This window comes from Anguilla rostrata, chromosome 15 (assembly GCF_018555375.3).
Source record: "Anguilla rostrata isolate EN2019 chromosome 15, ASM1855537v3, whole genome shotgun sequence".
NCBI lineage: Eukaryota > Metazoa > Chordata > Actinopteri > Anguilliformes > Anguillidae > Anguilla > Anguilla rostrata.
This window is the reverse complement of record NC_057947.1, coordinates 2,618,530-2,641,344: the sequence shown is the minus strand read 5'-3', so window position 1 is coordinate 2,641,344 and position 22,815 is coordinate 2,618,530. Positions and strand designations below refer to the sequence as shown.

Here is a 22,815-nt window from a genome sequence, read left to right as displayed (position 1 = left end):
TTAAACTTGTGAAGTGATGTCAGTGTGTCCTTATTCAGTAAGTCTGGGAGTGATTTATTTGTAAACAAGCTGTCATCACTTTCAGTTCTGTTTTTTTTTTCAGATGGGTATGAATTGCGTGTGGAGATAGTTCTGTAGTTCTGTTTGTCCTTCATGTAGTTCTCCCGCTTCTGAGGTGCAGTGGTCCCTGCAGGATAGTCGGGGTTAGTGCAGAGAAAATATAGGCATTCGTCTTTAAGAGTGTGTTGGCTACATGCTATGTTTTCATCATTGACTCACGTCAACCTATTGAGTGAACCCATAAGTCATTTAAGCATATAGAGAAGTTGTGATGCATGGCCATACATTTAAAAGAGTTTAGGGGGACAGACTGTGACAGGGACGTTGGCATTGTCATACTGTCATACATACATACAGAAACGTAATATGCCTCAATATACTGGAAATATGCGGTAATGCATTTCACAGCAAAGTGTACTTAACTGAAACTTTACGTCCCTACGGCGGCCATCTTGGCCAGCTCCCTCGTGAAAAAAAATACATTTCTCTCTCAGTGAGACTTCCTGGTTAAACAAATGATGAAATAAAAGAATCATACATATGCATATACTGTGTATGGGTGATAGTCATGACAATTATCTGAAAATAGTGATAATTTGTGATAAGTTCTGAAGCTGATCTTGATAATATTGTTTATTCTGAGAATTTTCCATTTCTGTGAGTGAACTGAGATGTTTTAAATTTAAGATACGATAAGGCACAAAGTTAAATCGTAATGGATCATTAGGATAGGACATGATTTTTATACCAGGGTATTTCTTTTGGGGAGCATCGTGGCGGAACATAAAATTTTTGAGCCTGTACAACCCGTTTGTTATATTTAAGAGCAGAGTTTCCAAATGAGTTAGCCGGGAAACATGCAAAGGGCCGATGTTCAGTTTGAGTGCCATGTTCTGACAGCACATGAGGACTTCATTAATGTAGAGGCATAAGCGGAGAATGAGGTCATCCTGGCTGCGTGCTGATCCTGTGCTCAGTGAGTGGAGAATGAGGTCATCCTGGCTGTGTGCTGATCCTGTGCTCAGTGAGTGGAGAATGAGGTCATCCTGGCTGTGTGCTGATCCTGTGCTCAGTGAGTGGGGAATGAGGTCATCCTGTCTTGTGTGAGTGCATGTGGGGCTAATTGAGCGTCAACCGGGTTGTGTGATTTAGGCGTTTCAGTGAGTGGGGAAATGAGGCATGTTTATGGTGCATGTTCTGCAGCCATGGCTCAGTGAGGCTGGGGAATGAGGTCATCCTGGCTGCGTGCTGATCCTGTGCTCAGTGAGTGGAGAGGTCATCCTGGCTGTGTGCTGATCCTGTGCTCAGTGAGTGGGGAATGAGGTCATCCTGGCTATATGCTGATCCTGTGCTCAGTGAATGGAGAATGAGGTCATCCTGGCTGTGTGCTGATCCTGTGCTCAGTGAGTGGGGAATGAGGTCATCCTGGCTGTGTGCTGATCCTGTGCTCAGTGAGTGGAGAATGAGGTCATCCTGGCTGTGTGCTGATGCTGTGCTCAGTGAGTGGAGAATGAGGTCATCCTGGCTGTGTGCTGATCCTGTGCTCAGTGAGTGGGGAATGAGGTCATCCTGGCTGTGTGCTGATGCTGTGCTCAGTGAATGGAGAATGAGGTCATCCTGGCTGTGTGCTGATGCTGTGCTCAGTGAGTGGAGAATGAGGTCATCCTGGCTGTGTGCTGATCCTGTGCTCAGTGAGTGGAGAGGCCATTCTGTTAAGGATCACTGATGCTTGATCGTTTTATAAGTCCTGGAGGAAGGGGCAGACAGTTTGTTAGAATACTTCCCCTGCACCCGGGATTACATCAGATCAGCTCTTGGTTTTTTCACTATTTTGGCAAGGTTGGACGACATTAAATGATCACAGTATGTTTGTAATGCCTTCCATGAGGAAGTCTGGTCTGTATGGAGTATATGATTAACAGAAGCAAGTCTTTAAAACGATTTAAAATTTTCATATGTGTATTAGTGAGGGATATAGGCCTGTAGCTAATTCAGTTCCCCTCCAGATGTGTTTTAAAACCATTATAAATGTTCTGTATTGAATAATAATTTGTTCAATGTGGCTTTTCCACCCAAAAATATTCAGTAAACTACTGAAAATGATTTAGTTGTGCCTCTACACTTTTACCCCCTTTGAAAATTCCGGAATCTATCATATGCAAATTGGTAGCGCTTGCTGTTGTGGTCGCGGTGTAGCCTATATAGTAGGCACAGCATCCAGATTCAAAATAAACTTCTTTGTGAAGCTCATTGACTTCTGCATGAGGTTCTGGAAGCAGTCATCTGTTAAATATGTGCGACAAACACGGATTCCCTCTATGCTGTCAGGTGCATCCATGTGATTTCTATGAACCGTAATGACAACATTTTTGTTTTAATGAAAACATGACCTGTGGTGTGCGGCATGCGGTTAAGCACCACATCCTGCCCTGTATTCAACTTTATATGGACCGGTGGTTGCAATTGGATAATTGGCCGATTCAATAGATTTCAGGAGACAGGTAAGCTCAGACTGTGAAAAAAGGCACTCTGGTGGTCAATCTGTGTACTGTAAGTCTTTCTTCCAAAAGGAGTTAACCATTAAAAAACACATTTTTGAACAGAGGTGGTCTATAAGGATTAGGATGACTAGCTGCTAGGTATTCATGTTTGTGTTTAGATGATGTAATCAGAATAGGATTTAATTCATTTGGTCATAATAGTGAACAGAATGGCTTATAGGGAATCCATGTAGGCCAGGGGAGTTTCCATTGAACGTCTGAGCCACCAGTGATTCTTCTGCTTTACTTCAAAGGGTTCAGTACTTCAGCTTCAGATTTGCATGGTTCTGGTCCCTGAATATTGTCTGGTGTACACAGTCTGAATTAACTAATGGATCAGCGTTCGAAATGCACATCTTTTTTTGGACAACATTGGTGCTTATCTTTTGTTGTTTCACAAATACTTCTCCAAATATCTCCAAATGTTCACAATTTAGAAAAAAGTATTTGTTTCTTATGATCTGTGGTTATTCATTGTATATTTTACATGTTTGTCATTTTAATGGGTTAGGGGTATGTCGTATATTTTCACTTTTTTAGTTGACTCCCTATTGTCCGATATTCTTTTGTTCTCTTTATCTGCCTGCCTGATATTAGATGCTTTTGAACCCATACGTTTTCCCACCTTTACAAATGATAGAAGCAGAGCAGTCATCATGCAAATTGTTATTATTATTCTTATTCAGTTATTTATTTTTGTCTTTATTCTTTTGCCTGTAAAAACCAAGTGCAATGCTGTGATGGATAGGCAGCTATGAAGCTCGTGTATTTACGCCTGTGGTTCTGTCTGTCCGTCCCTTTTCTGTCTGTCTATCTGTCTGTCCCTTTTCTGTCCGTGCATCCAGGTTCCTGTGGCCTCGTGGTTCGATGACATGTCCGACACGGAGCTGCTGGATCTGATCCCGTTTTTCGAGAGACTGAGCAAGGTGGAGGACGTGTACACAGTTCTGAAGCAACAGAGGACTTCTAGCTAACGTGACGTCACGGGGAGGAGGAGGGCGCTTTCCGCGGGGGCCACGGAGGCTTGGGGGGGGGTGCGTGCCCGAGCCCCGCCCTGCCCCGCCCTGCACCGCCCCGCCCCGCCCCTCAGCAGACGGACTGACCGCTGTCTCCGTCCTCCGCACCTACCCACAATTCCGTGCGAAGGAAGCGTGGAGCTGGAGCGAGCCCAGAAAGGAGGCTTCGGTCCGGAAGAGCGAGATCGCCGCGGAGAACCTCTCATCACAAACAAAAAAAAAAAAAAAAACGTGTAGAATAATGTTAACACTTGAAGATTTGCTATTCCTTTCTTTCGCTACTGTTTGTTTCCTCTACAAGACGAGTTTGAGGGGGGGCCCCCGGTTTTAAAGGAACTTTGGTGGTCCTCCTAAGATGGGCGATGCGGCCCTCCCTCTCTCTCTCATGTATAATCAGTGCTAAGTGTACCGTACGCATTTCACAGCGGAGGGCTTGCACTTCGGGTTGAACTTCACTCATTCCCACTTTTCGATGAGTTGACCTCGAATGCCCTAGTAAGTCTCCGAAAAAAAATCTTAATTGGGCAGCCACGCGGAAGCAGCTTGGAGTATGCAGATTCTTTTCTTAACCCATGTGTTCTGATTAAAATAAAAAAAATATCACAGTATTCAGAATGTTTTAACACAATAATCATCTTTAATTTACCATGCAAACACTTCAAAGTATGGCAAAGCATCATAGTATGCTTTCAATATTTGACTTTTTATTTCTTTTTTTTTTTTAGTGAACCAAGTCTTAAATGAAACCAGTGTTATGAGTCAAAGCTTGTCCATCACCAGTTGTAGCATGTAATGTAAATGCCTACTTTGCTATTTTTTTTCCCAGCTCCAGAAACTAAATCGGAGAGATTCCTGATCATGCTCCCTTGTTTGTAATGTGTTGTCTTCTGACCCGTAGCGTGTGATTGGGTGTTGTCTGATAGGCAGTGAAGCAGTGGAGATCCTCATAAGAGCTGGAGATGTGCCTTAAAGCAGAGCTTCCTGGACTACAGGAAAGGACCGGAGACCTTTCCGCCATTTTCTGCTTGGCCTTCTGTCTTCAGTCCGGCAGACCGGCGTTTCCCAAACTTGGTCCTGGCCCCCTGTGTACGCTGGGTTGCACTCTAACCACAGTTCCCAGAAATCCCAGCTGCTCATTTTTCATTTTTAATGCCATGAAGAATAAAAATCCCAAATTCATATTGTGCAGAAATAGCATAAAAGAGGTACATTGTTTTTAACTGGTCAAATTAAAGACTGAATTGAATCAATAGGCTCCTAAGTGGTGAAAGTGTGGACAACTGGTCTCTAAAAATAACCATCTGGATGATAATTAAAAATTAAAAGGCAATGCAAATGATAATGAGCCAAACCTGCATTGTGTTAATAAGTTTAAGGAGAAAATCATGATAGAAACTAAACATAATTATGAAACTATTGATTAACCTCAGTCTTTTATTTGTGACCTCTGTTTATGGCATTGTTATAGCGCAATAAGCATAATACAAACATAGACATTTTTTTTTAAATTCTGCATGGCATCGCACAGCTATTTCTAGCATAATGTGGCTCAAAAGATTAAATAATCCCACTGAACATGAAAAGCACCTAATTCAGATAAATGTACATATTGTTAAAATGAACACATTGTGGTCAGAGTGAAAGGCACAGAGGGGTCCGGGGCCCAGTTTGGGAGCCATCGTGGTGTTCAGTCCCTCAGGTGCCAACGTGGATGTCAAGAATTTATTTTTCTGCAAAAGCCAGAGCAAAAACAAGACAGGTCCGTTTGGTTTGTGTTGTTGATTTGTGCATGTTTTTAATGATTTTTGTTTTTCTATAGTACGGATGTTGGTAAAAGCAAACTGTGCCAGCGTTTTATATATATATATGATAGCTGTCCATAAAGGCTTAAAGAGCAGTGTATGCGAAAATGACATTTGATTTTGATGAGCGTAAAGGTGGCCTCCCTGCACATTTCTCAGCTCGAATGAGACGTTTGCTCAGTTTCTTGTTGCGTTGTTTAGTGCTGTAATGTGTAAATTGCTTTCTGGTTGATGTTGGTTGTGTTGGTGGATGTTGGTTGATGGTGGTTGTGCTGATTGTGGTGGTTGATGTTGGTTGTGTTGGTTGGTGTTGGTGGATGTTGGTTGATGGTGGTTGTGCTGATTGTGATGGTTGATGTTGGTTGTGTTGGTTGGTGTTGGTGGATGTTGGTTGATGGTGGTTGTGCTGATTGTGATGGTTGATGTTGGTTGTGTTGGTGGATGTTGGTTGATGGTGGTTGTGCTGATTGTGGTGGTTGATGTTGGTTGTGTTGGTTGGTGTTGGTGGATGTTGGTTGATGGTGGTTGTGCTGATTGTGATGGTTGATGTTGGTGGATGTTGGTTGATGGTGGTTGTGCTGATTGTGATGGTTGATGTTGGTTGTGTTGGTTGATGTTGGTGGATGTTGGTTGATGGTGGTTGGGATGGTTGATGTTGGTTGATGCTGGTTTTGGTTGTGTTGGTTGTGTGACTGCGGTTATGAGGCTTCCGTCAGCTTGCCATTTGCTGCTCTCAGCAGTTTCTCTTGCAGCACAACGTGTGACGAAGGTAATCCGGTACTGATCTGGAACAGAAGCCTGCGCTCGACTTGTGCTGAATCAAAGCTTTTTTAAACTCCAAACTTTGACCTGTCTTGCAGACCAAGCTTCAAAAAAAAAAAAAAAAAAAAAAAAAAACTAGGTTCTGGTTTATTTGCTTTCTTCCTGAAACTAACAGCTTGGCATTATTTGAAATTATGTTGCTAGCTCTGCGCATGAATTATGTGAGAATTACATGCAATACTTGTCATAAAATGAAAAGGAGCGCCTGACTTTGCAGTACCTTACCAGTTGTTCTCTAGATTGCATGAACTGCCAGCTCCTTTTGTTATGATACATAATAGACTGGGTAAGACACTGAGGGTACTGTTAACCGCTGTAACATTAGGAGGTATTCATTCTGGACCTGCAGTCTGTTTTACCATTCCTTAAGGACTTGTAATATGTTTAGCATTATGAACGGCATCATTTTCAGGCCATTTGCTCTTTAAGAACTACTAAAACATTTCTCAAGGCTCTGGTTTATTAATATAATTAGCATTTTGGAGGAACCCCATGTTTTTTTAAAAATAATTATTTCTAAAACTGTTTTTGTAACTGAGAAATGGTTAAACAGCAGACCATTGCCTTGGATCAGTGGGCTCGCATTCAGCGACGAATGCATTTCTTAAAGGTGAATTCTCCCCGATCTCTTTGAAACTGCATTTTTTAAACGAGCGCAGGATTGTCGAGGGGAGGTAACGGTGACGTCTCGGAATGCGCTACGGCAGTGGGATGGTGTTTGCGCTGGAAACGTCGCGCCAGGGGAAACCCCAGGAGGACGCGGTGGAGACGGACGGTCAGTTTTACGGAACCCCCGCCGCGCTCTCTGCCGGAGGCGCCGGTCTCGGGTACGGCTCGCCCGCGGCGCACGCCGGGCCTTCCACCGCGCGGAGTGCCTCGCGTGCGAGAACAGACGTGCCAGTGTCCCTTAGCCGCAACGCGCATTCAGTATCGCCGCACAGCCTCTCTGCGGCTGGGTCACCTGATGCCCTTCTGTGCAGTTGGGTCACCTGATGTGCGTCTGTGCGGTTGGGTCACCTGATGTGTGTTTGGGATACCTGATGTGCATTTGCGTGTGAAAATTGGGTCACCTGATGTGTGCTTGGGTTGCCTGATGTGCGTCTGTTCGTTTGGGTCACCAGATGTGCATCTGTGTGTGAAAATTGGGTCACCTGATGTGTGTTTGGGTTGCCTGATGTGCGTCTGTGTGTTTGGGTCACCCGATGTGTGTCTGTGTGTTTGGGTCAGCAGATGTGCAGCTGTGTGTTTGGGTCACCTGATGTGTGTTTGGGTTGCCTGATGTGGGTCCTTGAGATTCCTAGGACATGTACTCCGTCACACTTTAGTGTATCTATGTGTCCCCCTGTCTTTTACTGTATGTCCCACTATGTTTAAACACAGCCAAACATGTGCATACATGTACACACACACACACGTGTTTGTGTTTGATAACTGCGCAATAATAAAATGAGCAAATTGGCATTAATATATGACATAATATACTTGTAATCTGGGAACATGGAGTTTAAATTAAAACTGTTGTAACCTAGTTGTGGAAGTTCTTCGTTATTATTATTTACCTTTTTGATTTACTTGAATTCTTTCAGTCTGTGTTGAATATGAATGTGAAGGCATGACATTTCGTACAGTGTTGATTCTCACAAAAGGCCAGCCAGCAGCCTGCTCCTTATCAATCCTGTTTTATTGGAAGCTAATACAGGTACTTCTAAAATAGCAAGAGAAGCTGACGCCACCCAGTAAATCCAGAAAGATTAGAGCATTAAGGGCGACAACAGAAAGCCATTAAACCCTGTCAAAGGAAAATAAATACGGAATACAGAATTTTATGAAAATCTTCTTTCTTTAGTACAATACGAGGCAGCTCATAGTTAATTTAACAGCGATCGCACGTTTCCATTGAGAAGGATTTACTCAACAGTAATTAAAGAAATGAGATAATTTTATAGTAAGTAGTGTCAATTCACTCTCCCAAGATCCCCCATTTAATGTGTAAATATTAAACCATTTTGGCCCTGTGCACTTCATACTGTACATGCTTCAGTCTCAATATAACCCTTTAAAATCTGTACCCTTCCATGTCTGCATCCCAAAGTAGAAATCCAAATGTTAAAAAATGAAGTCTATACAAGGATAAATAAGGAACAATGTACATTCAACCATAAATGAAATGGGACAGCAAAGGCTTTTCCTCCAACTCCAACTGACTACATCAATTCAAAATGGTGATTTGCTCTTCAGTGTGTGCGTTCTTGCACAAAGCCTGTAGAGTTTTTTTATACGAAAGGTGAACTTCAGTGGTCCAAGGGCATGAATTCTGAGCTTCACAAAATCATTCTCAGACTTAAAAAAAACAAAAAAAAAAACAATACGTATTTCACACAAAGAATTCTATTCAGGATTCGAACCATCACAGCTTCAGTATATTTTTGGTTTAAGGCCCCTATATGGCACCATTATCATGTTTTGCCTAAAGATCCATGGCGCTAGTGTCCCACTCCACACCTGTAATATGCGACAACCTGGATCCCTGTAACAATTTTTCCTATTTCATTCGTTCTGTCCTGTTTCCCCACCAAATTTAGAGTGAATCAGGAGACTTCTGCTGGTTCACTTTTATTCAGATTGGATGTGGTCCTGCACATGGCCATTTTGTTGCAGAGTGTGTGTTTTATATGCCTTAGGACATCGATCTTTCTCATTTCCAGTTTGCCAAATGCAATTTTTCCCCGGACTGTAATTTCTTAACTTTTCCTCACCTTTAAAAACAATGTAATTGGGTGTTCAAGCCGTAACATTTTCACTGGTTCTGCCCCAATTCAAAGCACTTTTTTAACAGGCTAAATCATCATTTTCCCTTTTTACCATAAACAATAAGCAGACTTATGTCACAATCAGCATTTCCCCAGGTAATGTGCACGTTTCCGGATGGTTCCTGGTGTTTTGTCCCAAAGGTCTAGTTATCTGCACAGAATGTAGAAGGAGAGAGCAGAACGTGAGTGCATTTAAATGCATGGTCACCGGGGGAAACACATAACTAAAGTAGCTCTATTGCATACTCAGCTTAAGCTTATTTTACTGTCTCCGCAGTGGAAGCAGGGAGGTGAGCGCCTACACATTCTCTGGTGATGAGTTATGTTCTAGCCTTAAAATGAGATATGTGCAATATGCACCAGAATGATCAGGCATTTCCTCTAGCCTTAACTTCCCCCATATACAGTATGTGTGTGTGTGTATATATATATATAAATCCCTCAATACATATTCAATGCTGCAAAGTCAATTTTACATACACATAGAGAGTTATGTGTCTGTAAACTGGTGTTTGTGGGTCTGATGGTGTCAGAAGTGTAGCATACGCATTATTAATAGAGATGTGTGTCTGTAAACTGGTGTTTGGGTGTCTGATGGTGTCAGAAGTGTAGCATACACATTATTAATATCTCACTGACCTGTGACGGTGAGCCTAGCGCTGCTCTTGGCTTTGGCGCAGCTGAACCGGACGACGCCGCTCATGTCCGCAGACGTGTTCTTCAGGGTCAGCCGGTGCACGGTGTCTCGGGCCTCCAGTCGAACCGTGGGCCCCGGGTGCAGGGTCTGCTCCTTCAGGCTCCACACGGGGCCCTTGCTGACCGGGATGGACACCTCGCACTCGAACCGCGCCTCGTCCGGGGCCGCGACGGTCACGTCGGTCAGCTCCCGCACCATCTGGAGCAGCTGGGCTGGGGGGGGAGGAGCATCAGGGTCAGACCCAACGAGCCGAGCGCCGAACACCATTCCTCACAGAGACGCACGCCGTTTGGACCTCAGAAAACTACGTCAAAATACATTTCAATCCTTTAACTGACAACTTTGACCTATTTTTAGGTTGTAAATCTTTAAAAGAGTTTAAATGTTAAAATAATTACATTTTAATTAGTTTAAATTAAAATTAACCACATGAGAAGTAAGCAAGACCTCTGTTTGAGGCCTGGCCTGATAAATTAAACTCTACTGACTTCACCCGTATTGTATTCTTCAGTAATAGTGCAAACATATGCCCCTTGCCTTGTTTAAAGCCCACAGTACTCCTCCTTCTGTAGAACTGGCCTTACAGATTGTGATAATTTACACTTTGGGATTTGCAGCCTTTTTTTGCTTGCTGCAATATCAAAAAGCGACATCATACTGTTATAACTTGTCTGTTAGTAAAATGATATCCGTCCTGCACTCAAAAACAAAATCGGCTATGTTTGTCTGTTACAGAGAAACTGAAGTCCAGTGTCCCAGAAAAGTACAAGGCGGGAGGATGCACAGGTTGGGACTGTGTTCAAAGCTTATGATTGTCCTTGAAGACACAGCATCACCGAGGGAACGCTAAGCATGGGACAGCTTGCTGCCTATAAGCAGACAGAATCTATAACTGCCCTGATCAGTTAGATTCATTCCGTATTCTAAAACATTCCAGCACTGGAATAAATGAATGTGTCTTTGAACATGGAATTTAATATCCTCCTAAGACTGGCAAATGCATTATTGTCCTCTGCAGGGGACAGGAGTCTCTGGTCTCGCAATATATATTCTACTATGCTGAAACCTACACAAGGCACTTTCAATAAAAATGAAATATTTTTGAAACTATTTTCATTGCAACATGTTTTTGTCATCCATGACATGATATCAAATAATTTAAATGTTTTTCTCGGCTAGATTTCAGGAGGATTATTAATTAACTGAACAATTAGTGCTCCTGATTGGCCAGGCTGTTTTCACACCTGACTCCCAGGTAAAGGGAGGGCGGAAAACCAGGAGTTATTGGGCCTGGAGAGCCGTGATTTGGGTAAGAGGAGTGCAGTGTTTGCTTTTTTAATGCGGTGTGTGCTGTGCCTCGTCTGTGAAGGCCAGGTTCAGAAATAAACACTTATTCCCCCTACAGGATTAACATTCTCCAGGACTACATGAGGCTATACTAAGTCTGGAATCGGCTGGGTGCTCCAATTTCTCTTTAAAGTGTCATATTTTTGGTAGTGCTCACACATTATGGCATGAACATAATTAATAACTAAATAACATCTTATTGTTCGAATCCTGCATTGTTATATACTTTTATTATTATGCTTTTATTGCCCTGAAAAAGTCTCCCCCCGCCTGCTGAGAAATGTTTTGCTCTGGCTCAAATCAAAAAAGGCTGAAAGGCTGTGTGTGTGTGTTTTTAAGAAGCGGCAGGTGTTTTTGTTTTTAAGTAGAGGCAGGGTGTTTTTGTTTTTAAGTAGAGGCAGGTGTTTTTGTTTTTAAGTAGAGGCAGGTGTTTGTCTTTTTTAAGACGAGGCAGGTATTTGTGTTTTCCAGAAGTGGCAGGTGTGTGTGTGTGTTTAAGAAGAGGCAGGTGTTTTTGTTTTTAAGAAGAGGCAGGTGTTTTTGTTTATTAAGAACGGATGGGTGTTTGTGTTTATTAAGTAGAGGCAGGTGTTTGTGTTTATTAAGAAGAGGCTGGTGTGTGTGTTTATTAAGAACAGGAGCGTGTTTGTGTTTATTAAGAACAGGCGCGTGTTTGTTTTTATTAAAGGAGTACCATGGTGGTTGAACATGACACTTCCCAGTTGTCTTTAGGCAACAACAAAACAAAAAACGTATTTTTCTAAGTCTAAATTCCCCACTATAAAAGTTCACCCGAACCGTCTGGGCGTGGTAATGAGAACTGTCAGTTAGCTATGATTGACAGACCGTGCCCCTTTACCATAGCTACCCCCATGCTACGCGCTCTTTTTGGGAGACTTTTCACAAACTAGCTAGCTTAGTAGTATATCAAGTATCGATAGATAGCTAAGGTAAGGACGTTGACTTATATCCAATTATAATTTTTGCTATCTAGCTAGCCAAGTTAAGATAAAAGCACAACTATAACGTTCTCATAAAAGCAAACTAGCTAGCTAACGTTATCGATAACATTGCCTTATGAAAGCAAACTACCTAGCTAGCTAGCGTTAGCATTGCATTGTCTTGCCCGTAAACCAGCGGCGCAAGTGGGTGCGTTTTAAATTCATCGTCCTATTTTCAGTCTCGAGTTATCCATGGGTTTACGGGGCGTGGAAAGGGGAGTGGTTACTGTGTTCGTGACGCACCAAGTTGACAACTTTCTCAACCGGTTTACAGTCTCTGCTCGAGACCCTCAGTTTGCGCCGCTTGCTTACGGGCAAGACAATGGAAATATTTGACTAACGTTAGGTTCACTTAAATTAGAGTGCCTTTTAAGGACTATTAGATTATTTCTGGTTATATTCATTTAGCTAGTTAACGTTAGCTAGCTAGGTAGTTTGCTTTCATAAGGCAATGTTATCGATAATGTTAGCTAGCTGGTTTACTTTTATGAGGACGTTATAGTTGTGCTTTTATCTTAACTTGGCTAGCTAGATAGCAAAAATTATAATTGGATATAAGTCAACGTCCTTATCTTAGCTATCTATCGATACTTGATATACTACTAAGCTAGCTATCTTGTGAAAAGTCTCCCAAAAAGAGCGCGTATCATGGGGGTAGCTATGGTAACGGGGCACGGTCTGTCAATCATAACTAACTGACAGTTCTCATTACCACGCCCAGACGGTTCGGGTGAACTTTTATAGTGGGAAATTTAGGCTTAGAAAAATACGTTTTAAAGTACATTGAAATGACTGAATAATAAAAAAAATTATGCACATTTGTTTTGTTGTTGCCTAAAGACAACCGGGAAGTGTCACGTTCAACCACCATGTTACTCCTTTAAGACGAGGTGTGTGTTTGTGTTTATTAAGAAGAGGTCTGTGTTTGTGTTTATTACGAAGAGCTGTGTGTTTGTGTTTATTACGAAGAAGTGCGTGTTTGTGTTTATTAAGAAGAGGTGCGTGTTTGTGTTTATTAAGAACAGGCGCGTTTGTGTTTATTAAAAGGCAGGTGTGTGTTTGTGTTTATTAAGACGAGGTGCGTGTTTGTGTTTATTAAGAGGCAGGTGTGTGTGTTTATTAAGAGGCAGGTGCGTGTGTTTATTAAGAGGCAGGTGCGTGTGTTTATTAAGAGGCAGGTGTGCGTGTTTGTGTTTGGCGATGTGGAGCGGCGGCTGTGCCCTCTGACCTTCCACTGTCAGCCTGGCGGACGTGGTGTGCTCGCCGGCCTGCACGCTGTAGGTGCCCTCGTCCTCCAGCGCCACCTGCTGGATGAGCAGCTTGCGGTGGCAGCCCTCGCTGCAGATCTCGAAGCGCTCGGACGGCAGGATGACCTTGCTGCCCTGGTACCAGCGGATGCTGCAGCGCGGATTGGACACGGCGCACTCCAGGACCACCCGGTGCCCCTCCAGCGCCGTCTTGTCCCGCAGCGGCTTCACGATGGACACGGGCATCTCTGCGATGGGCACGGAGACAGCAGGGCACGGCCGGAGCGTCAAAGACACAAACGTCTGTCCCCTGACCCCGCTTTCGTAAGTCTGCCTCCCCGCTTAGCGGGGACCTGCCCAAACCCTCTTCCCGTCTCCTCCAGGACCTTTGTCCTCGCTACTGCTCCCTAAGCTTACTCGCAGGAGCCTGGGGCCCAGAATCTCTGTAATGTCCTTGGAGAAGCTTGTCTTTTGTGAAAAGCGCAATAAAGATCAAACTGAAGTAATATAAAATTAAAAGAACCTGTGCATCATTTTTAAACCATTATACATAACGAATTACAGTATTCTGGGGACCATGTTTCCAGCCAGGTTGTTCTGCATGTGTTTGATGGGCTTCCAACCAGAAGTTCTCTTTGAAGTGAATAGTGAATGTCCATTGCAGGAGGGAAATGCCATGTCAGAGCTCTAAGTCTTTGGTTGACAGATAATGTACTTTGCGTATAAAATGACATTTTATTACTTTTCTGTTTATAAATTTGGAAAATATTTGTTTACATTTTATACTTTTGGCTTAGTGGACACTAAATGTTGGGGGGAAAAGTGATTGCACTGGGTTTTTAAAACAATAACATGTGGCGTAAAGAAGGGATTACACTGAGAGATGAAGGGAGGTTTGCACTCTTACCTTCCACCTCCAGGGACGCCGTGGACTCCACTTGTTTGGCCACAAATTTGATCTCTCCGGCATCTTCCACCCTCACGTTACAGATGAGGAGAAAGTGCTTGGTGCCTAAATGCACCAGGCGGCAGTTAGAGGAGTTACTGTTGGGATGCTGACCTTACAGTCCTAAGTCATCCACATGAATTCAGGATTAGTGCTTTGGTTCTTGGTTGGCATAGTTAACTTGTGCTTTAGAAATGCTGCATCTACACTGGCTAGTCAGTCTGTAAATGTTGTTAGACAGGTCTAACACTATAACTCATATTAATCTGGTGAAATCACTTATGGTTCTCCTACACTGTAGGTAGGAGCGCAACATTATGTGTAAGAGAATTTGCTAAATGAATGTAATCCAATGCAATGGAATGAAATGGAATGGAATGATACAACTAAATAGAGGTAATGTAATGTAATGGTAAGAGGTAATGTAATGGTACCGCTAAATAGAGGTAATGTAATATAATGCAATGGTACAGCTAAATAAATAAATGTAATGTAATATGATGGTACAGCTAAATAGATGTAATGTAATATGTCAGAAATAATGTACTACTATAGCTAAGCAAACTAAGCAAATGGGAGAATGAGTATAAATTACATCAGGGTTGTGTGCGGGGGAAGGGGGGGGGGCACTCACCCTCCTGCCGGATTTTGACGGTGCTGGTGGGCCGGATCTTCTCCCCGTTGCGGAACCACTCCCCCGGGATGTCCGGCAGGGACACCTCGCACATGAACACGGCATTCTGGTCCTCCTGGATGTCCAGGTCCTCCAGGCCCTGCACAATCTCCACCTCTTGCTCTGCCGCGGGAGGACAGGAAGTGAGGTCGCCGATCTCTGCCCCGCGAGAGGCGTGACCAGGCCTTCCACCAAACCGCCGCTAACGTGCTAACCACACACAGCCAGGACTACACGTGACCCTTCGTTTCCACTCTTTCAGTCTGTCGGCTCAACACAGGCTGTCATTTCAGTTTGCCTGCCAGAGCAAATCTGTAATCAGTATATCAGGACCAGAAAACTCCCGTCTGTGGGGGGTGTGAGGATATCTGATCAGTCCTGATCCACCTCAGCTCTTTATTAATGAAGTATTATTTATACATATTTTGGACATTCATCCGATTATTTGCTGATCATGCGAACCTCAGCCTATAGAGACCATGGTTGTTTCTTCCAGTATCCCTCAGACAGATGCATTTGTGCATCACCACCTGCAGATGGCAGTATTGAGACATGAAAAACTCTTTTGCAGAAGTGGGCAAGGAGCCATTCATCTGTGAAGCATTTTAATGAGCCGGTTTAGCAAATAAGAGGGCTGTTAAACAACCCACAAATAGATTAATGTAATTATTATCTGCCCCCTTGGCAGGGTCCCGTTAGCAGGGTAGCGTTAGCAGGGTCCCGTTAGCAGGGTCGCGTTAGCAGGGTCGTGTTAGCAGGGTCGCGTTAGCACGGTTGCGTTAGCAGGGTCGTGTTAGCAGAGTCCCGTTAGCAGGGTCGCGTTAGCAGCGTCGCGTTAGCAGGATCCTGTTAGCAGCGTCGCGTTAGCAGGGTCCTGTTAGCAGGGTCCCATTAGCAGCGTCGCGTTAGCAGCGTCGCGTTAGCAGGGTCGTGTTAGCAGGGTCCCGTTAGCAGGGTCTTGTTAGCAGGGTCCCGTTAGCAGGGTCGCGTTAGCAGGATAGTGTTAGCAGGGTCCCATTAGCAGCATCGCGTTAGCAGGGTCCCGTTAGCAGGGTCGCGTTAGCAGGGTCCCGTTAGCAGGGTCGTGTTAGCAGGGTAGCGTTAGCAGGGTACCGTTAGCAGGGTCGTGTCAGCAGGGTCCCGTTAGCAGGGTCGCGTTAGCAGGGTCATGTTAGCAGGGTACCGTTAGCAGGTTCGCGGGACATGCGGTGCACATTACCGTAGACCTCCAGAGAGCAGCTTGTGCTGATGTCCCCAGCATCGCACATGTAGACCCCCGAGTCGCTGAGTTCGCACTTCATTAGCTGGAAGAAGCGCTTTCGGCCCATGGAGTAGATGCGCTGGGTCTTGCTCCCTTTCACCTCGCTGCCATTCTGCGGTCCAGAGGAGGGGGGACACAGCTTTTCACTTTGACCTTAACCTTGAACCTTTGCCCTTAACCTTTCAGGGCCTTTCTTGTTTTGCTGTTTGTTTGTTTCTTATACAGCGTACTGAGTTTGCCAGTTGATTAAATAAGTGAAACATGTAATGTAATGTAATGTAGACAATTTTGAAATTAATTTTTATAGAACTACACTGACGGACGTATCCACAAGTAAATACGTTTAAAAATAAGGAGGGACCATTCAGCTTGGAAACTCTGATTTTGTACTGTTTCCCTCATATTTTCTGCCATATCCATTTCTGTTATGGAGGTAACCAATGAGAGCTTTGTCCTAAATCAAGTTTGTCCCTTTGGCAATTTTTTGAGCTATGATGAATTGTCTATCCAGACTTAGGGACTAGGAAATGTTTTATCTACACAAAATGGTTTCATCCACACCAGATATACCACCTAGGTGTCATGTACTCAGTGTAAGGTGTCATATGTGTAATTCTTTGTGCATAAGATGCATCAGATAATACACAATGAGTTTCTGTAACTTAACATAGAAAATTTTGTTCACAAATGTATTGTAACAAATGGATTCTGATGTGTTCTCTCTACCTTTAGCCACTTCACATCCACATTCTGTCTTGACAGCTCACACTCCAGAGATACTGCAGAGCCTTCTGGGGAGCATTGGTCCTCCAGTTTCTTCAGGATGCTCACAGGAGGCTCTGAGAGTGGAGAAGGTGGAGAGGGATGAAACACAACAGATATGCTCAATGCGGTCTTCACAACACAAGCAGGTATGGCTGTCAGATCGGTATCTGGTCTTGGAAAGGCCTGTTCTAGGCTCTGGCCAGATCTTTCAGTCAACACGATGAGTTTGGGCAAAAATCCAGGCAGAGACCAATAAATGTGGCAAATGTGACATAAATGAGCCCAGAAGTTATTTATGGGAAAATATTAGATATACCGCTTTGGGCCTAGGCTGACACCCCCCCAACATCTGGACCAGTGAAGCAGATTCCAACAACATCAGGCAGCTGCCAAAAGTTACTCATGGAAATGTTAGATGAAATCAGATCAAAGCAAGCCTTTCAGTCGTACAGGTGGAAGTATGAATAACTAAGAGCGTCCGCTCAGTGACCGAGAGAAACGGCAGCGCTCTCTCCGCCCAGTGGTCTTCCTCACCTCTGACGGTGAGCCTGGCGGAGGTCCTGGCGGTCTCGGCGGTGAAGGCGACGGTTCCGGAGTCCTCCAGGGTGAGGCCGGAGAGCGTGAGGCTGTGCAGGCGGCCCTTGGCGCTCGGGCGCCAGCGGCTGCTGGGCTTCAGGCGCACCCCGTCCTTCTGCCACACCCCCTCCACGTTGTCGTGCGACAGCTCCACCTCGAAGGTGGCCGTCTCGCGCTCGAAGGTGTCGATCGGGGTCAGCCCCCTGCGTACGATGATCTTCCGCGCTGCGCGTAGAACACGTCAAAGCGAAAAACGCGTCAGTCGACCCGCAGGTACGCTTACAGCGCATTACTGTGGCACACGAACACAGGAGAAATGACAAAATAACAATAACCCTGAAATGTATACATTGATAAGAATCAATATTTATATTACCATAGCCTTATTTTTAGAGGCCCCTCTCATTTCCAAGCTGTAAACCCCAAATTCAGTAAAAAAATAGACAAACTAGTGGTTCCAGGGCTGTATTTAACATTAATTCTACAGCACCCTCCAAAGGTTTGGTAAAAATGTACTAATTTCACTCCAACAGTTCCCCAGTTTTGAAGGGCACCATCTAAGAGAGATATGTCAATTTTTTACTTCCTAATCACACATCTTTTCAGCAGCAGTAGCCTACCAAACCACGGCCCTTTCTCTGATTCTGAAAATAGCTGTTTACTCATCTTTTTGTCAGTGATTAAATGGACTTTCGTACCGATTGCAGACATTGACTGAATTTGCTTCTCCTGGTTTCATAGAAGCTCAGTTGACTGTACACTGAGGTTATACAGCCTGACACAGTGACCCCTGAAATGAAGGGGAAATAGACACTGGACCCGCAGCGGGGACAGAATGTGGCATGGGGGCGTGGGGTGCAGGCGTGGCGTGCGGGCATACCCGCTCCTGGCGCCGTATCGCCACACCGCCATGCGGCTATTTCCGGGGACGCGCCAGAATCTTTCCGCTCATTCTCTCAGACAGACGCCCCTGGCGGAACAAGGCGCGGCTATTTTGGGCGCTTGGCGACGCCACCCCAGGTTTTTAAGGCCAGCGCGTAAATTTAGCCGCAATGAAAAGAGATCCAGATCTACACGAGGGGCCTGTGGCAAGCCGACTTTTACCCCCTCTTACCCACCCTGCCTCTCTTACCCTCCCTGCCCCTTTTACCCTTCCTGCCCCTCTTACCCTCCCTGCCGCTCTTACCCTCCCTGCCCCTCTTAACCCTCCCTGCCTCTCTTATCCTCCCTGCCCCTTTTACCCTTCCTGCCCCTCTTACCCCCGCCGCCCCTCTTACCCTCCATGCCCATCTTACCCCCCCTGCCCGTCTTACCCCCGCCAGGGCAGGCAGAAAAAGCTGTGTGTAAATATAACGCGTGCAGCACACGCATCATGCTGTGTGACCTGAAAGGGTACATTCAGTACGATCGATTGACAGCTAGTTCCTGAGACAGGAAGCTGTAGAGCGGTGATCGTTCCCTTCAGAGAGCTTGTGATCGTGCCCAAGGTTTAGCCTGACACTGGCCTGCCAATTACCACAGCGGGGCAAAGCGGTTCATTGGCTAGGCAAAAAGAACCCCCCCTTAGCTGTGGATCTGGCTCCCATTTTGACACGCTTGATTGAATTATCAGGCTGCCGGGGGTCTGAATGTGTGCATCCCCCGCCCTGGAGCCCCTGAATGTGTGTATCCCCGCCCTGGAGCCCCTGAATGTGTGTATCCCCCGCCCTGGTGCCCCTGAATGTGTGTATCCCCCGCCCTGGTGCCCCTGAATGTGTGTATCCCCCGCCCTGGTGCCCCTGAATGTGTGTATCCCCCACCCTGGAGCCCCTGAATGTGTGATCCCCCGCCCTGGAGCCCCTGAATGTGTGTATCCCCCGCCCTGGTGCCCCTGAATGTGTGTATCCCCCGCCCTGGAGCCCCTGAATGTGTGCATCCCCCGCCCTAGTGCCCCTGAATGTGTGTATCCCTCACCCTGGAGCCCCTGAATGTGTGTAACTGTGTATTCCCCACCCTGGTGCCCCTGAATGTGTGTATCCCCCGCCCTGGAGCCTCTGAATGTGTGCATCCGCCGCCCTGGTGCCCCTGACTGTGTGTATCCCTCACCCTGGAGCCCCTGAATGTGTGTATCCCCCTGCCCTGGAGCCCCTGAATGTGTGTAACTGTATATTCCCCGCCCTGGTGCCCCAGAATGTGTGTATCCCTCGCCCTGGTGCCCCTGAATGTATGCATCCCCCGCCCTGGAGCCCCTGAATGTGTGTTATCCCCCTGCCCTGGTGCCTCTGAATGTGTGTAACTGATATCCCCCGCCCTGGTGCCCCTGAATGTGTGTATCCCCCTGCCCTGGAGCCCCTGAATGTGTGAACTGTATATCCCCCGCCCTGGTGCCCCTGAATGTGTGTATCCCCTGCCCTGGAGCCCCTGAATGTGTGTAACTGTATATCCCCGCCCTGGTGCCTGAATGTGTGTAACTGTATATCCCCCGCCCGGTGCCCCTGAATGTGTGTATCCCCTGCTCTGGAGCCCCTGAATGTGTGTAACTGATACTCCCGCCTGGGCCCCTGAATGTGTGTATCCCCTGCCCTGGGCCCTGAATGTGTGAACTGTAATCCCCGCCCTGGTGCCCCTGAATGTGTGTATCCCTCACCCTGGTGCCCCTGAATGTATGCATCCCCCGCCCTGGAGCCCCTGAATGTGTGTTATGCCCCTGCCCTGGTGCCCTTGAATGTGTGTATCCCTCGCCCTGGTGCCCCTGAATGTGTGTAACTGTGTATTCCCCACCTGGAGCCCCTGAATGTGTGATCCCGCCTGGGCCTGAATGTGTGTATCCCCACCCTGGTGCCCCTGAATGTGTGTATCCCCCACCCTAGAGCCCTGAATGTGTGTATCCCCGCCTGGTACCCTGAATGTGTGCATCCCCCACCCTAGAGCCCCTGAATGTGTGTATCCCCTGCCCTGGAGCCCCTGAATGTGTGTATCCCCCACCCTGGTGCCCCTGAATGTGTGTATCCCCCGCCCTGGAGCCCCTGAATGTGTGTATCTGTCACCTGCTGAAAACAGTCAGGCCTCTCAAAGCCACTCAAAACCCATCGATCAGATTACAGCGACACTCAGCGCTTTCCATCACAAACAGCATCGATAATGGCCTGCAGCGAGGCCTGACTACCGGGGCCTCCTGTAAACAAATATAAACAGATGGTAGAGGAGGAATGTGTGTGTGTGTGTGTGTGTGTGTATACTCTATGTGTATGCGTGTGTGTGTATATACTCTATGTGTATGTGTGTGTGTGCGTCTGTGTGTGTGTATATACTCTATGTGTATGTGTATATACTTTATGTGTGTGTGTGTGTGTACATATATACTCTGTGTATGTGTGTGTGTGCGTGTGCATGTGTCTGTATGTACTAGAGCTGTCAAAAAATATTCAAAGTTCAAAAACTGTTCAAACCTAAATTTGAGCATTCAAAATTAGTTTGGATCCCACGTTTTGTAATTAACATAAATATACAGGCTTTAATTTCATGCGGCGAATCATGTTCATGCACGAAAAGTTCATTTCCTGTGCTAACGTTACTTCCTCTGTCACATCAAAAATATTGAAGGGAGCAGCATCGGAGGAGTTGATCCCACTAGCTGGTAGTAGAAGCCCTGTTTGGGAATTTTTCGGCTTCTTGGCCATAAATGGCGAGGTCAAGGACAAGAAAAGAGTTTCGTGCAAGCTTTGCAGAGCAAGTCTGGTGTATCCATTTGAATAGTTTTTGTGTTAAGAAATAAACAGGGATTTCCTATAAACAAGAGTTGTGGCAAATTACATTCACGAGAAAGTGCTTTATTCATTTGTGCATTAGGCTATAGAAACTGCAGGAGGCTCATTTATAAAGTGAACTTGCGCGCATACATCAAGTGAAGACCTGACGTGGAGCCACAACCGTTTCCACGGTCAAATCGAGTCATGTTGAAATTTTATAAATCACTACTTTGACGTGATTTTCTACGTACGCGCCACATAGTTGATCAAAAATACGTTTTATCAATGAGGCCCCAGATGTAGTAACCTAGTATGAAAGTTTACCGATATCGTCTATTCTACTGCCCGCTTGTGGAAAATAACGCACAGGCCAGTTTAAAGGGAGCGCCACGTGCATATTGCGCCTGACAATAAGCGGCTTTTTTATTTTATTTTTTTGAATTATAGGAAAATGTTATTCGAATATATTCGAACGCTAACTAAGTACAAAAGCTAATATTTGAACTCAATTTCATGGCACTTTTGACAGCCTTAGTATGTACGTACGTGTGTAAATGTGCAGTCGTGTGTGTGTATGTGTGTATATGTTTGGTCGTGTGTGTGAGTGTGAGTGTGAGTGTGTGTGTGTGTGTGTGTGTGTATACACTCACGCTCCACGCTGATCTTCCCCTGTGTGCGGTCGTGCAGGGTCTCACAGCGGTACATTCCCCGGTCAGAGAGGCTGAGGTTGTGGACGGTCAGACTGCGTTTGGGGCCGTTCTGCTTCAGGCTGAACTTGGGCCCTGGCTGGATGACCACGTTCTGCCTTATCCAGTGCACCTCCCCGGATTCGGGGGTCACTTCCACCTCCAGAGTGGCCTCCCCAAACTCCTCCGCCTCCACAGCCGCCATCTTCTTAGTGAACAGCACCTGCGCCTCTGCACCAGTGAGGGAGAGAAAATATTAACCTTTTCCCCTCTTTGCTTTCTCTGGAATCAGCGTCGTCTCCCTTTCATATGCTGACCAACTGACTGGCCAGGAATGGCTCCTGAAGGGAACGGCGGTGCCTCCATTTTACCACAAGACAGTAAAAATAGCCACCAAAGTAGTCTAAATAAACAGCCTGCTCACAGACCCTATTCAGTTGTTCTTTTAATGCCATTTCTATCTTCCGTTGCTCAGACAGTAATTCAGGTTTTGTCCTTTACCGGACAAAATGGAAACCCCAGTGTTGAGAACGATGGCGTCAGCCATTGGTCAGACAGAGGAGATGGTGAACGTGCTCTGCAGGAAAGTAATCCCTCCCAGTTTCCTGTTCCGCGTTGCCGTGCCACTTGTGTGTGTCGGTTACCGGCGGAATTCTAACTGGGGTAGCCGCTAAGAGCCGTTCCTCAGCGACGCCCTTCCAGGCATCCAGACGCGGCTGAAGAGCTCGTTATTTATCACCGATGTGCCCAGCCGGGCTCAAACAGCCGTGCCGTTGCTCCCTTTAGCCAGCGCAGTTTGAAAACAAACAGAAGCCTCGCTACTAACAGTTTTAAGTGT

At 45.7% G+C, this 22,815-nt stretch overlaps 2 protein-coding genes across 13 annotated transcripts in view; one reads left to right on the top strand and one right to left on the bottom strand.

The window, feature by feature from the left end:
- ctdsp1 (CTD (carboxy-terminal domain, RNA polymerase II, polypeptide A) small phosphatase 1) overlaps positions 1-7,768 on the top strand; it is a 36,464-nt gene extending 28,696 nt beyond the window's left edge. For both annotated transcript variants that reach the window (XM_064309900.1, XM_064309899.1), the window contains one exon: positions 3,446-7,768. In XM_064309900.1, coding sequence (XP_064165970.1) covers positions 3,446-3,574 — 129 coding nt within the window. In that variant the 3' untranslated portion in view covers positions 3,575-7,768. The remainder of the gene's footprint in view (positions 1-3,445) is intronic.
- A 135-nt stretch (positions 7,769-7,903) lies between these two features.
- obsl1b (obscurin like cytoskeletal adaptor 1b) overlaps positions 7,904-22,815 on the bottom strand; it is a 48,558-nt gene continuing 33,646 nt past the window's right edge. For all 11 annotated transcript variants that reach the window (XM_064309887.1, XM_064309891.1, XM_064309888.1 and 8 more), the window contains 9 exons: positions 21,942-22,208; positions 17,522-17,788; positions 16,949-17,061; positions 16,181-16,334; positions 14,923-15,084; positions 14,250-14,354; positions 13,324-13,590; positions 9,690-9,959; positions 7,904-9,201 (listed from right to left, as the gene is read on the bottom strand). In XM_064309887.1, the coding sequence (XP_064165957.1) occupies positions 9,194-9,201; positions 9,690-9,959; positions 13,324-13,590; positions 14,250-14,354; positions 14,923-15,084; positions 16,181-16,334; positions 16,949-17,061; positions 17,522-17,788; positions 21,942-22,208 (1,613 nt within the window). In that variant the 3' untranslated portion in view covers positions 7,904-9,193. The remainder of the gene's footprint in view (positions 9,202-9,689; positions 9,960-13,323; positions 13,591-14,249; positions 14,355-14,922; positions 15,085-16,180; positions 16,335-16,948; positions 17,062-17,521; positions 17,789-21,941; positions 22,209-22,815) is intronic.